The 15,057-nt window shown below is 50.3% G+C and overlaps 1 protein-coding gene across 1 annotated transcript in view; it reads right to left on the minus strand.

Moving 5' to 3' along the window:
* RAD51B (RAD51 paralog B) overlaps positions 1 to 15,057 on the minus strand; it is a 557,106-nt gene that overhangs the window by 245,062 nt on the left and 296,987 nt on the right. Inside the window, exon 8 of the mRNA XM_065403312.1 lies at positions 9,383 to 9,479. Within this exon, the coding sequence (XP_065259384.1) occupies positions 9,383 to 9,479 (97 nt within the window). The remainder of the gene's footprint in view (positions 1 to 9,382; positions 9,480 to 15,057) is intronic.

Below are 15,057 nucleotides of genomic sequence, written 5' to 3' on the forward strand. Positions count from 1 at the left end.
TTTATTAATTCCCTGCCTGATTTCCCCTCTCCATTCAGCAGCAGTCCTGGAGGGGAGTAAATTATAGTACTTGCCTGCATAGCTACCCTCTCCGGTAGTGGGACTCAGGCTTTTTTCACAGGAGGATCTCAAAGTGCTTTAAAACAAATCAGTCACAAAGTAGGAGAGATTATCCCCATTTTAAAAATAGGGAAACTAGGGCATGGAGTAGTGAAGTGACTCTCCGAAGGTCTCAATGAATCAAAGGTAAAGTAAGGAATAGAATCCAGGTCTCCCAACACTGAGTCCCTTGCCTTGTCCACTAGACTAAACTTCTTAGACCAAGGGAGGAAGGGTCCTATGGAGGGAGGGCTGTGTGGCAGCTTCCAACCTTTCATCCTCACAAATTGGAAGGCCACCCTTGCTCCATAGTCTAATACAATTTAAGATGGCAATGATGAGCAAGTTTGAAAGTACACGCTAAACCCACTGTTACACTTATGAATTAAAAAGTACTGTCCAGCAAGCTGTGCTTGTTTTAAAGAGAATGAAAGGGAACACCAGCCTCTCCGACCTAGCAGAAACCTACAGACCAAGTCAAGTCAAAGAATAACTCTAACTTTTCCAAACAAACATTTCAAGACAGCAGCTAGTCAGCTGAGATTAAAGAAACCTGAGAGTTCCCTCCCTCCCTCCCTGCCTCCCTTTTCTTATACCTCTGTGCCTGCCAGAGAGGGCAGGGCTCTGCTCTTGGCCACAGCAACATGGTCACGATCTTTGCCCAAGTGAGATAGGGCATTTGTTTGATCTCTGTAAGAGGCAGCTTTTGGTCCTGCGGCTGGAACATATATTAATATCATAGAGTCTTTTGGTTTAGAAGGGTACTTGAGTGGGTTACACCATCACATCCCCCAGCACCAAAGTAGGAGTGGCTTAATTTTTCCTAAACCTGGGATGTTTATTCTTAATCCTGAGCATCCCCACTGATGGCAATATACAGCCTTCCTTTGCACCTCACAGAGTAAATAATTAGTAACAAATAAATATCTGATGTATTTTACTTCCTCTTCTGTTCAAAGAATATCTGTGCAAACAGCATTTTTTCTAATTTATTCTTTATGCAAAAATATTAAAAGTACGTTTTTTAAAAATGTTGCTTACTCTACACTTTGCTATTCAAGCTTTGCTGCAACTATGAGATAATGTGTTGTGGGGTACCTGGATAGATGGAAAGTGATTAGTATATTGATATTGTTTGTGTTCCTTGAATGGATGTGCATTTCCCTTAAAAAACAGATTTCTGGGACAAACGCTTAAGGAAAATTAATTTAAAATTTGCTTTCCACTAGGATTCAAACATGCAAGCCTACAATTCACTTTTTCCATGAGTGTACATGCTGGCATAACCCGATCATGTGAATGATTGCAAAAGCAAAATGAAAAGGGCACAACCATGGCCACAATGAATTTGTTTAAGAATCTGAATGAATAGTCACAGAAAATGTTTTGCAATAGTTGTTAAGCTCTACTTCTAATATTTGTTTAACGTGACACAGTTTAAATCTATTTCTTCTGGGTCTTTCCACTACTAACAAGGATATTTTGAGTTTGTCCTCTTTGTAACAAATTTGTATACTGAGGGATAGCTCCTCAGGTAATGCTTTTGAGCCTGGTGACAACTGAGAGCTGGTTTGGCCCTCACTGCAACTCATAGCAGCCATGAAGCTGCTCTAAGTTACATCTGGCTGCAACAGCCCACAAGGGGATTATTCTATAAGCCAAAATTCACTGAAGTGCAGCAACACTCTAGACATGCCCCAACACAACCCCTATGTTGGGAGCTGCAAGAGGTTTGGTGTAGGGCCAGCTATGCTGGCTGTACACCATTAGAGGATTCCCGTATGCAAGAGGAATCTTCAGCTGGCCAATTAAACTAACTACATTTGCATTGCGTCTGAGATGTGGTGCAAAGCAGACTTGACTTAGAGCCCAGGATCTTGCTCACGTTATTTCTGCCTGTATCACCCCCTCACTAAGAGCCAAATCCAGCCCTTCTGTAATGCCACTGATTTACACCAGTTACACCACTATGAATTCAGCCCTAAAGCTCTCTACTGTTGTAGGAAAATATTACCTTTTCTTATGCAACCTTTAGGACCCAACCCTGCAACTGCTCCAGGGTAGAAATGAGGTGAGGACTGGGCCTGATCCAACACATAATAATGGTCCAACAAATTCCCTTCTAATGCACAGTCAGACACAGAAGCAAAGAATAAAAGCCACTGTAGCTTTTATTCTTCCTATTTTGTTTCTTCCTAATAGGATATTTAGAACAGCGAAAGGTTCATTTCTGGATGATTTTCTAAAAAATTATCCACACACCAAGCAGTTTACAGAAACATGACTTTGACATGGCTAACATAATGTTTTAGATATATATAATCCAACAGAATTAATTCCTTTTGGGACTAATATTGTATTATGGATCCTTTACAACTAAGTTACAAGCTCAAATCCAGCTCAAGTTGGTGATGAATGAAAGGAATGATGATCTTACGATAAGAACACAGTCATGAGTTCTAGATTATATTCCTGATCATATGTGATGGGGTATACAAACCTCACACTGGACAACAAGGGGTTAAGGAGCTGCTCTGGGCTCAATCAGCCCTGGCCCACCACACCTGCAAGAGATGCACAGACTGGAAGAGGAGTTAAAAGGGAGCAAAACAGCTCACTTGTGGGCAGACCAAGGAAGAGAAAAGAACTTCTGCCTTGAAGTTCCTGAGAAAAGGGCTAAGGGAAGGCAAGATCTCTCCCTCAACAACTGCCTGAAGGTCACTCCCTAAGACAAGGGAAGACCTGTTTCTGTTATACCCAGAGAGGGAGGCATTCTCCCCCCCACCCATTTACTAACCCGGTTTATTTGTGTTGATTCCCTATGTTTTGTTTATGGACTACCCCTGAAAGGGAGAGACTTGAAACTGACCTGCACGGAGGGCCAAGGCATGACAGGAGGCAGCCACCACCCCAGGAGGAAGACAGCTACCACACCATGCCCAGCTGCAAAGAGATACCAAGCAGTGAGCCGCCCTTAACAGCCTCCTCTGATAGACTGCAAACTTTGGACAATAGCAGGCTGGTAGAAAGTGGCCATGGGAGGACAGCTTTAAGGTGCTCCTGAGTGTCACAGGGCCCTGGGCCAGATCCCAGTGGAGTGGGAAGGACCAGGATCCCCTACCAAAAGCCCCCTCTGCATGTTTAAGGGGCTATGCTTTGACCACTGTAAAATGGGAATGATAATTACCTGCATCACAGGGGTGTTGGTAGGCTAATTCACGAATGTTTTTAAAGTCATTTGAGCTCCTCAGCTGATAAGAGCAATAAAATTGCAAAGTATTATTATTATTATTTGCAGGTTGTTTGGTGGTAATATCAAATGAGTTTGGAGGATGTCTCAATCCAATTTCTAGTGAACCAGTGTCCACAGTGCAAAAACCGTCATGACAGCTGAGCCCCTTGCTGGCAGACAGGGAAAAGTACAGAATGGGTGTGAATTCCACTTTCACTGCCAGAGGTGGTCAATATAGGTGAGGACTGAGGCATTTAATGGGAGAATTTGTAGGAAAAACGTGCACTTCTGCTGACTGTTTTGTTCTTGTTCTGGGGATAAATAGAGATCTTCAAATCCCATGACTATCACTCCAGCACCTTTCACCAGCATGAATTTACTTAATGAAAAAAAAAATTCACATACAAAAGTCAACAAATCCCACCTCATTCATGGCACTCAAGGGCAAAAGTTCAAAACACTGGCACCAGAAAATTAGACGAACAACTAACTCCCATTACTACCCACAATAGCTGCATGAACACATTTATCATAATCACCACAAAAAATTACACCCAGGCCATCTTCCAAAGTCCTGATTTTAGAATACCATCATCTTTGCTTGCATGAGCCACTAACACAATCTTTCACGTACAGGGAATCCAATACTATCTAACAATAGATGTATATTTCAGCATTTTTTTCAGGATTTTTTGACACTTAACCAAAGCCACAAATTATATTTAACTGAGAAAAAACAGTTATGAACCTGTTCCATAACTGTTGTTCTTCAGATGCATTGCACATGTCCATTCCTCTCGGTGTCAATGCGATCCAGCGGCTGTTGGAAACTTTTCCCCTCAACAGTACCCACTGAGCAGCACAAGTTTCCCCTGCTGCCGCACACCACTGTGTGCAGATATAAAGGGCAGAGCTACCCCAACCCTCTCAGCTCCTTCTTGTTGCAAATCCAACAAGGGTTAGGACAGGGGTGGGCAAACTTTTTGGCCTGAGGGCCGCATCGGGTTTTGTAAATTGTATGGAGGGCCAGTTAGGTGAGGGGGTCGTGGCCCGGCCCTCCCCCCCCCCCCCGGGGACTCCTGCCCCATCCAACCTCCCCTGTTCCCTGATGGCCCCCCCAGGACCCCTGCCCCATCCACACACCCCCGCTCCCTGTCCCCTGACCGCCCCCAGACCCCCGCCACCCCATCCGACCCCTCCTCTCATTCCTGACGGCCCCCCTGGAACCCCTGCCCCATCCAACCACCCCTTCTCCCTGTCCCCTGACTGCTCCCGGAACCCCTGCCCCTGACTGCCCCCGCCACCCCGTCCAACCCCCCCTCTCATTCCTGACTGCCCCCCCAGGACCCCGCCCCCATTCAACCCCCTCTTCCCCCCCCAACCGCCCCGACCCCTATCCATACCCCCGCCCCCTGACCACCCCACGAACTCCCCTACCCTCTATCCAACCCCCCCTCCTCCATGCCCCCTTACCGCGCTGCCAGGAGTACCAGTGACTGGTGGTGCTACAGCCATGCCGCCTGGCTGGAGCCAGCCACGCCGCTGCCACCACGCAGCACAGAGACCGGGTCAGGCCAGGCTCTGCAGCTGCGCTGCCCCAGGAGCTCACAGCCCCGCCGCCCAGAGCATTGCGCTGGCAGCGGAGCGAATGAGCTGAGGCTGCAGCGGAGGGGGAACAGCGGGGAGGGGCCGGGGCTAGCCTCCCGGGACAGGAGCTCGGGGGCCGGGCATGACGGTCCCGTGGGCCGGATGTGGCCCACAGGCATAGTTTGCCCACCTCTGGGTTAGGAGGATGGGTTGTGGAATGGATATGTCCAACACATCTCGAAGAACAACTGTTACGGAACAGATTAGTGACCATTTTTTCTTCTTCCCACTCTAGCATTGTCTCTGGAGTCTTGAGCCACAGCATAGTGGGAGCCAAAAGTGAGGACCAGGTTGCTGCTATACAAGTGCGCGCAATTGGAACTAGTGCCAGAAAGGGCACTGAGGCAGATTGAGACCTCATTGAATGAGTGATGACTCTGTTGGATGGAGCGACATTAGCCAAGTCATAGGTCATGCATATTCCAGATGTGATCCAGGAAAAAATTCTCTAGGTGGAGACTGATTAACCTCTTACCCTGTCTGCAACTGATACAAACAGCTGGGAGGATTTACGAAAGTGTCTGATTCTGTCCAGGTAAAATGCTGTGACGTTCCCCTCGTGTTATCTGAACCGGTGATCTGCTAGGTCACTCTAATCCTCAACTCTGGGAGCCAGCCTTACCCTGCTCTGCTGTGAGAACCCCCACTCCCGGGCTGTTCACGCACAGCCTCTAGCATGTGAGCTGCTTCCAGCTACGTGAGTGAGTACTTTTGGCCAGCCACAGCTTGGATTGTGCAACCGAATGACACTAGCCAATATCTCCGGTCCCAGACACAATCCTAGGAACCTCCGTCTTGCAGTGTCCAGTTATGCCCGCTGGACGCTGCAAGCTTATATGAGTTCGTCAATTTAACAAAGAAATTGATATGTACCAGGCTTGTTATACCAAGGGGAGTCTCTGGCATGCTTCAAACCAAATGCACTGCTTCAGGTAGAATAAACAAACAAATTTGTTAACTACAAAAGATAGATTTTAAATGATTATAAGTCAAAGCACAACAAGTCAGATATGCTCAAATGAAATAAAAGCAAAACGCATTCTAAGCTGATCTTAACATTTTCAGTACCCTTACAAAGTTAGATGCTCCTTACCACAGGCTGGCTGGTTGCCCTTCAGCCAGGCTCTCCCCTTTGATCATGCTTCAGTCACTTGGTGGTGGTGTCTGTAGATCAGAGGTGGGCAAACTATGGCCCGCAGGCCACATCCGTTCTGCCCGGCCCCTGAGCTCCTGGCCCGGGAGGCTCGCCCCTGGCCCCTCCCCTGCTGTCCCCCCTCCCCCGCAGCTACGTTGCCACATGGGCAGCACTCTGGGCGGCGGGGCTGCGAGCTCCTGGTGTAGCACAGCTGCAGAGCCCGGCCTGAACTGGTGCTCTGAGATGCGCGGTGCGTGGCTGGCTCCAGCTGGGCGGCGCGGCTGCCTATCCTGGTGCAGCCACGCCACCAGCCACCGGTGCTCCATGCAGCGTGGTAAGGGGGCAGGGGAGTTCGGGGGGTGGTCAGGAGCCGAGGGTGTGGATAGGGGTCGGGGCAGTCAGAGGGCGGGGAACAGGGGGGTTGAATGGGGGCACGGGTTGCGGGGGGCAGTCAGGAAGGAGAGGAGGGGTTGGATGGGGCGGTGGGGGGCAGTCAAGGGTGGGGGTTCCGGGGGCGGTCAGGGAGAAGAGGTGGTTGGATGGGGCACGGGTCCCGGGGGGGGCCGTCAGGAAGGAGAGGGGGGCTTGGATGGGGTGGCGGGGAGCAGTTAGGGGCAGGCGGTCCAGGGGCAGTCAGGAGACAGAGAGGAGGGGGGGTGGATGCGGCAGGGATCCCGGGGGGACCGTCAGGGGGCGACGGATAGGGGGTGGGGGCCAGACCACGCCTGGCTTTTTGGGGAGGAACAGCCTCCCCTAACTGGCCCTCCATGCAATTTCTGAAACCCCATGCGGCCCTCAGGCCAAAAAGTTTGCCCACCCCTGCTGTAGATGGAGGTGGAAGAAAGAGAGAGCATAGCAAACGTTTCTCCTTTTTATCATCTCCTTTCTTCCCTCTTGGCTTTCCCCCCCCCCCCACCCCTTCAGAGTTAGATGAGCATTACCTCATCGTAGTCCCAAACTGACCATGGGAAGGGAGGTGACTCACTCGAGAGTCCAACAGATCCTTTGTTGCTGCCTAGTCCAGTGTCCTTAGTTTCTGTGAGGCTGGGCTGGGTTTGTCCCATACATGCCCTGATGAGGTGTGAACTGCCCCTCTGCTCCTGGAGAGTTTTTGCCTGGGCTTGTTTTAAGCCATGAGGACACAGTTTCTGCCTCATAACTATATACATGAAATTACAACCTATAACATCACTATAAAAAACAATGCTCAGTGCATCATGAGCCTTCCAAAGACACCTGACATAACAAACTTTGCATTGGATACCACACAATCATATTATAAGGATGAACATGGGGGTGCAGGTGCTCCCTCAAGGTACAGAGCGTCACAAATGCCAATGCTCTTCTGACATCGAATGTACACAAACGCTCTTCCTCCCTGGTCATGTGTGGTTTGGGTAGAATTCAGGCAAATAAATTGGATGATTGATATGGAAAGAGGAAACCACCTTTGGGAGGAACTTTTGATGAGGATGCAGGTAAAACTTGTCCTTAAAAAAAGATTGTACATGGAGACCCTGACATTAATGCCCACAGCTCCCCTACTCTTCAAACCAAGGTAATGTCCACCAGAAATACCACCTTCATTGACAGATGCAACAGCAAGTAGGTAGCCAACGGTTCAAACAGGGGACCCATAAGTCTTGACAATAGTAAGTTTAGATCCCACAGAGGAATGGGGTCTTGCATTTGAGGGTATAATTTGATTAAGCCCTTTAAAAATCGTATGGACATATCATTGGAGAAAACAGAGTGATTGTCCACTTTAGAATGGAACGCTGAAATAGCAGCCAGATGTATTTTGATGGAACTAACCACCAAATCTTCGTATTTCAGGTATAGTAAGTAGTCCAGAATATGTTGAACTGAAGAACTGGTTGGCAATACCCCTTACTGCCAAGACCAGGTGAAAAAATGCCTCAATTTAGCAAGGTAAGTTCTTGTAGAAGACGTTCTAATATTTAGTAGGATCTTTTGAACAAGCCTGCTCTTGACTGTCTAGCCATGGAGCATTCATGCAGTTAACTGAAGGGATTGTAGGCTTAGTTGGGGTAGGCAACCGTGATCCTGGGAGATTAGCTCTGAATCTAGTGTAAATGAAATTGGAGGTTTCACTGACAGCACCAGGAGAGTGGAGAACCAGCGCTGATGGGCCCCGCTGGGCTACAAGTATGAACTCTAGCCTGGTTCTGTTTTCTCTTTAGTAATACCCCTTTGCATGTGTCATACAGGATGGGGAATTTTCCTGTGTGAGAACTGGTGTAAGAGAGTAGCTGATCCAGACCCACCAGAAAGGTGCAACAAAGAAGAAGAGTGAAAACCACCTTACCATATCCTGCCAAGTTGCAAATGTGATATAAGGTCAGCAATACTGTTTGAGGAACCCACTAGAGGGAAAACCTTGCTTACCACAGCAGAGTGGGGCCTCTGACACAACTGAACTCTAAATAGGGAACTGCTCTACAGTTTTCTGCAGCATGTGGTATGGGCCCAACTATTCTTGCAATAGCTAGACACTGCAGTTACCATACAAGATGGTGACCGGGTTTGAATTCTTACTTGAATTCTTACTTTTCTTCTCACTGATAGATACACTGAGAAGTTAACTCTCTTATTATTGCATGAAAATGTGTAATTATTGCTTCAATTTCTTTGGAATATACAATACCCTGAAATTAGCACAGAAACAAAATGCAGTATTATAAGAAAGGTGTTACAAGGCACGCCACACTTGTATAGCATCAATATAATATTGAGATCTGCAGTTTGAGTCACTGTACTTGAAGTATGATTAGTGTATAGTCCAGGGGACACAAATTAAAGTTTATCCTTTTTTGATTTGTGGCAAGGTGTTTCTCTTTTGAATTGCTGATCATTACAATCAATGAACAGGAGCATAGGATTTACCATATCAGATCAAGCCAGTGTCTATTCAGTTTCTTGCCTCTCACAATGGCATCAGAGATGCTAGTGCACATGGCTAATTATGCATCAGCGATACTACAGAGGAAAATACTATAGAACTGGACACTGAAAATTTCTTTGTGGCCCCTAGTAAAGGTAGTCGTTTGGTTAACATGGGTGACATTCCCCCTTAAATGATGAAAGTTACAAAGAAATTTAAGAATGTTTTTGAACTCCGACTATATTTTATGCTAAACTTGATAAACCCAGTCCCATGTGCTCCCGAATATCAACAAGAGACTGCAAGTGATAGTGGGGATTTGCGTCAGTATCAAGCTTCAGCTGTGATAAAATGGAGCTCCTACCTTCAGACAGGGACAAGTCATCAGCTGGAGACACCAGGTCTGCCTGGATATCAAGGCCATTGCTCAGCCGTGTGGTAATCTGATTTGTCAAGATAACCTGCAAACAGGAGGAAAAATGAATTATTATAGCTACTGGAGGACAGGTAGCAGCCCAGATGAGAACTAGAACATACAAAGACAGACAGACAACTCCACACTTTGACCTTTATCAAGTTCATTTGAAGCTACTTGCAATAACTCATCAAAGGGATATTATAAAAAGCACAACAAACTGAGGAGACTTTTAAAGTTAGTCAAAGACAAAATATTACCCACCCTGTATATCTATACTGCCTTTTTTCAAGAGCGACTGTAATGGGGTCCTGCCCCCAGAGGCAGCCCCCTGTGCATAGAAGTGGCATTGCAGGGATTCTATTGCCTGTCATTCTGTGATCCAGCCAGGTCACCTTTCAAGTTCAGTCACCCTTCAGGGTAACAAAAGTCCAACTGAAAATCCAAACAAATGATCCTCCCCCCCCCCCCCCCCCTTGGGCTATGCTGAAGTTCCCTGCTCTTCACCCTTACTCCTGAACCCTGCAGAGTTCTTCTTTGCTCCTGCAGCTGAGCATTGCCACCTAAGACTCTCCCCTTGGAGGCTCTTTTCCTCCTAGTAGGCATCCCACTGCCACCCTATATATTTGCATGTGGCCTCTGCACTCCCTATTTCTGACTGAGACCAGGAGAATAAGTGCTGAAATACAGCACCATGAGAAAAGCTATTGTCGTCATATTTCCACATTGACCAGAGGTAGGCAGCACTCCAGATCTCACAAGGTAGCCTGTTTTCATAAGGTTTCCTGGAATGTTTTACTGATTCAAGAGGTTTCATTAATAATAATTAATAATAATAAAACTTAGCACTTATCTAGTACTATACAAATACTAATTCCTTGCTGAGGGGATGAACCATTAGCAGTATAAATTCAAAGCTCAGTTATTTTTTTCCAATGAGAGAGAGAAACAAACTAGTACAAACATATAATGCCAACTATACAGGGAGACTGAGTGGGTAAGTGTGGATCTATTGCAGTGTAATCATTTGGTGGTAAAAAACGGTTACTTACCTTCTGTAACTGTTGTTCTTCGAGATGTGTTGTTCACATCCATTACACATTAGGTGTGCGCGCGCCGCGTGCACGAACGTCGGAAACTTTTTCCCTCAGCGGCTCCCGTCGGGCCTGCAGGGTCTCCCCTCCCGCCAGAGCGGCGCCCCGCTCTAGCGTATATATATCCCTGCCGGCCCGACCCTCCCTTGGTTCCTTCTTGCCGGTGACTCCGACAGAGGGGAAGGAGGGTGGGAAGTGTAATGGACGTGAATAACACATCTCGAAGAACAACAGTTACAGAAGGTAAGTAACCGTTTTTTCTTCTTTGAGTGATTGTTCACGTCCATTACACATTAGGTGACTCACAAGCTTACCATTGGAGGAGGGTAGGAGTCAAGGAATAATCGACTGAAGCACAGCTCTACCGACCGCCGCGTCCTCTCTGGTCTGATGATGGATCGCATAGTGGGCTGTGAACGTATGCACCGACGACCAGGTGGCCGCTTTACAGATTTCCTGGAGTGGAACCTGCGCCAAGAACGCCGCCGAGGACACTTGGGCCCTAGTAGAGTGAGCCCTGATCTTCGGGGCTGGTACGTTAGCGAGCTCATAGCACGTGCGTATGCAAAGCACAATCCATGCCGACAAGCGTTGCGTCGAGATAGGTTGGCCTCTCATTCGCTCCGCAATGGCAACGAACAGTTGAGTCGACTTACGGAATGGCCTGGTCCGTTCCAGATAGAAAGCTAATGCCCTACGGACATCGAGGGTATGCAAGCTGCGTTGGCTTGGGTCCGAGTGTGGCTTAGGGAAGAACACCGGTAAACAAACGTCCTGTCCCGTATGAAACTGCGTGACCACTTTCGGGAGGAATTTCGGGTGCGGTCTGAGCTGCACCTTATCTTTATAGAAGACTGTATAGGGAGGTTCCGAAGTGAGGGCCCTCAACTCCGAGACCCTCCTAGCCGATGTGATGGCCACGAGAAACGCTACCTTCCATGAGAGGTGCATGAGGGAGCAAGAGGCCAGGGGTTCGAAGGGCGGCCCCATGAGCTTGGTGAGGACCAGGTTGAGATTCCACGCAGGGACCGGCGGGCGCAAGTAGGGAAACACCTTGTCCAGCCCCTTGAGGAATCGGGCTACTGTGGGGTTAGAGAACACTGAAGCCCCCAACTCCCCAGGGTGGAACGCCGATATGGCAGCCAGATGCACCTTAATTGAGGCGGGGGCGAGCCCCTGATGCTTGAGGTGCAGCAAGTAGTCCAGAATCGATGGGACTGAGGCCTGCAGAGGCTGGATGTGATGAGGCTCACACCAGTGGGAGAACTGTTTCCATTTGGCGAGGTAGGTCGCTCTTGTGGAGGGCTTCCGACTACCAAGGAGGACCTGCTGGACCTGGTGGGAGCACCTGTGCTCCATATCGTTTAGCCAGAGAGAAACCATGTCGCGAGATGTAGCGACGGTAGGTTCGGGTGGAGTAGGCGACCTCGGTCTTGCGTGATGAGGTCGTGATGGAGGGCGATCAGAGTGGTCACGGACAGTTCCAACAGGGTCGTGAACCAGTGTTGGCGTGGCCATGCCGGGGCGATGAGGATGACTGTCGCCTTGTCCCTGTGGGTTTTGAGGAGGACCCTGTGGATGAGCGGGAATGGGGGGAAGGCATACATCAGGCTCTCGCCCCACGGAATTGCGAAGGCATCTGCCAATGAGCCCGGACTGAGGTTCTGGAATGAACAAAATTGAGGGCATTGGCTGTTGTCCTTGGTGGCAAAGAGATCCACCTGGGGAAACCCCCACCTCTGGAAGATTAAATGCAGGACGTCCTGTCTCAACGTCCACTCGTGCACGTGATAGGACCGGCTGAGGCGGTCCGCTAACCTGTTTTGGGCCCCCGGGAGATATGTCGCTAGTAGGTGGACTGAATGGGCTATGCAGAAGTCCCAGAGGAGGAGCGCCTCGTGACAGAGGGGAGAGGACCGGGACCCGCCCTGCTTGTTTATGTAGAACATGGCGGTAGTGTTGTCCGTCAGAACTGACACGCTGTGGCCTTCTATGGTGGCGTGAAAGGTCTGGCAGGAGAGGCGAACCGCCCTCAACTCCTTCAGGTTGATATGAAGCAACTTTTCTTCCCTGGACCATAAGCCCTGAGTCCGCAGGTCCCCCAGGTGCGCCCCCCAACCCAGGTCCGACGCGTCTGTTACCAATGTCAGATCGGGTTGCGGGGTGGCGAAAGGGACCCCTGCGCAAACTTGCTGCCGATCGAGCCACCAACAGAGAGAGTTCGTCACCCGAGCCGGGATCGTCACGACCAGGTCTAAGGGGTCTCTGTTGGGGCGATATGTTTGGGCCAGCCACAACTGCAATGGCCTGAGTCTTAGGAGGGCGTGTCCGACTACATGAGTGCAGGCCGCCATGTGCCCCAAAAGCTGCAAGCAGCATCTGGCCGTGGTCGTGGGGAATTGCTGGATGGAGCTCACGACCTTCTGAATGGCCAAGAACCACGATACGGGAAGACTCGCCCATGCCGCCACTGAGTCCAGGACTGCCCCTATGAAGTCCAGTCTCTGCGTGGGGACCAGCGATGACTTGGGTACATTGACCAGTAGACCGAGCTTGTGGAACACCAGTAGCGCCAACGTCACATGGGAGCGAACCTCGGCCTCCGACCGGCCCGCAAGGAGCCAGTCGTCCAAGTATGGGTAGACGCGCATCCGTCTTTTTCGAAGAAAAGCTGCCACCACGGACATGCATTTTGTGAATACGCGCGGGGCCGTTGCCAGGCCGAAGGGCAAGACTGTAAATTGAAAATGGCGCTGGTTGATAGTGAAGCGCAGGAACCGCTGGTGGGCCGGGCGGATGGCGATGTGAAAGTAGGCATCTTTCATATCGAGGGCAGCGTACCAATCTCCCAGATCCAGGGACGGGATAATAGCACCAAGGGAGACCATACGGAAACGTGTTTTGAGCAAGTATTTGTTTAGTTTGCGTAGGTCCAAAATAGGACGGAGGCACCCTTTTGCTTTGGGAATGAGGAAGTATCTGGAGTAGAACCCTTTCCCCCTGAGGTCCGGAGGAACCTCTTCCACCGCTCCTACTGTGAGGAGGGTCTGTACCTCCTGCATGAGGAGTTGCTCGTGAGAGGGGTCCCTGAAGAGGGACGGGGATGGGGGGTGGGAGGGAGGGGGGCGAGGAAAACTGAAGGGTGTAGCCCGCCTCCACCGTGCGCAGGACCCAGCGGTCCGATGTTTTATGTGACCAAGCACGGTAAAAATGGGACAGGCGGTCCCTGAAACACAGAGGGGGATCCGGAATAGAGGTTGGTACTCTGTCCTCGATCGCAGCTTCAAAACCCTTGCTTGTTTCCCGGCTGCGGCTTGCTTTGGCCATGATTCTGGCCCTGGTTAGGCGTGTTGTTGCGTCTACGCCTGTTATCCCTGCCCCTCCTGCGGTACGGTTCCTGTCTAGGACGAGGATGGTACTGCCTCTGTGGAGGTTGGGGCTTAAAGGGCTTCCTCTGCGTCACTGGGGTGTGCATCCCCAACGACTTGAGGGTAGCTCGAGAGTCCTTGAGGCTATGCAGTCTGGCGTCCGTCTGGTCCGAGAACAAGCCTCATCCCTCGAACGGAAGGTCTTGTAGGGTGTTTTGCACCTCTGGGGGAAGGCCGGATGCCTGTAGCCACGCCGAGTGCCTCATTACCACTCCTGACGCGATTGTCCTGGCGGCTGCGTCCGCGGAGTCAAGGGAGGCCTGTAGCGAAGTCTTGGCTACTGCCTTCCCTTCGTCTACTATGGCCGCAAATTCGGGTTGCGAGCCCTGAGGCAAGGCTTCTTTGAACTTGGAGACCGATGCCCAGGAATTGAAGTTGTGTCTGTTCAGAATCGCTTGTTGGTTTGCGATCCTCAACTGGAGGCCTCCGGACGAGTAGACCTTTCTCCCAAATAAGTCCAAGCGTTTAGCCTCCTTGGCCTTGGGGGCCGGGGCTTGCTGGCCATGTCGCTCCCGTTCGTTGACCGCCGAGACGACCAGCGAACATGGTGTTGGATGGGAGAATAGGAAATCAAACCCTTTAGATGGGGCGAAGTATTTCCTCTCTACGCCCTTTGCAGTAGGCGCACTGGAGGCTGGTGTTTGCCATACTGTCTTATAATTAGACTGGACCGTTTTTATGAGCGGGAGCACGATCCTGGAGGGGCCCTCCGGGCTTAGAATGTCGACCACAGGGTCCTCCTGCTCAACAGTCTCCTCTGCCTGCAACCCCAAATTGAGGGTTACTCGGCGGAGCAGGTCCTGGTGCGCTCGATGGTCTATCGGGGGAGGACCGGACACGGTTGTGCCCGCCACGGCTTCGTCTGGCGAGGAGGAGGAGGTCATGGCCTTTTGCGCGTCTTCCTCCTCCTGCAACTCCTCATCGGCTGGTTGCTCCTCCGGAGTGCGTTCCCGGACGTGGGTCTGGGACGGTGCCGGGCTCGGTGCCGAGTCAGCCCTTTCCCTCTCTGGCGGCCTGGAGACCGTGGCCTCTTTGCGAGAGGGTGGGCGCCACTGTGGAGAGCGGGACCGGTATCCCGAGGGGCCAGATCTCGAGGTCCTGG

The sequence above is a fragment of the Emys orbicularis genome, chromosome 4 (genome assembly GCF_028017835.1).
Source record: "Emys orbicularis isolate rEmyOrb1 chromosome 4, rEmyOrb1.hap1, whole genome shotgun sequence".
Lineage (NCBI taxonomy): Eukaryota > Metazoa > Chordata > Testudines > Emydidae > Emys > Emys orbicularis.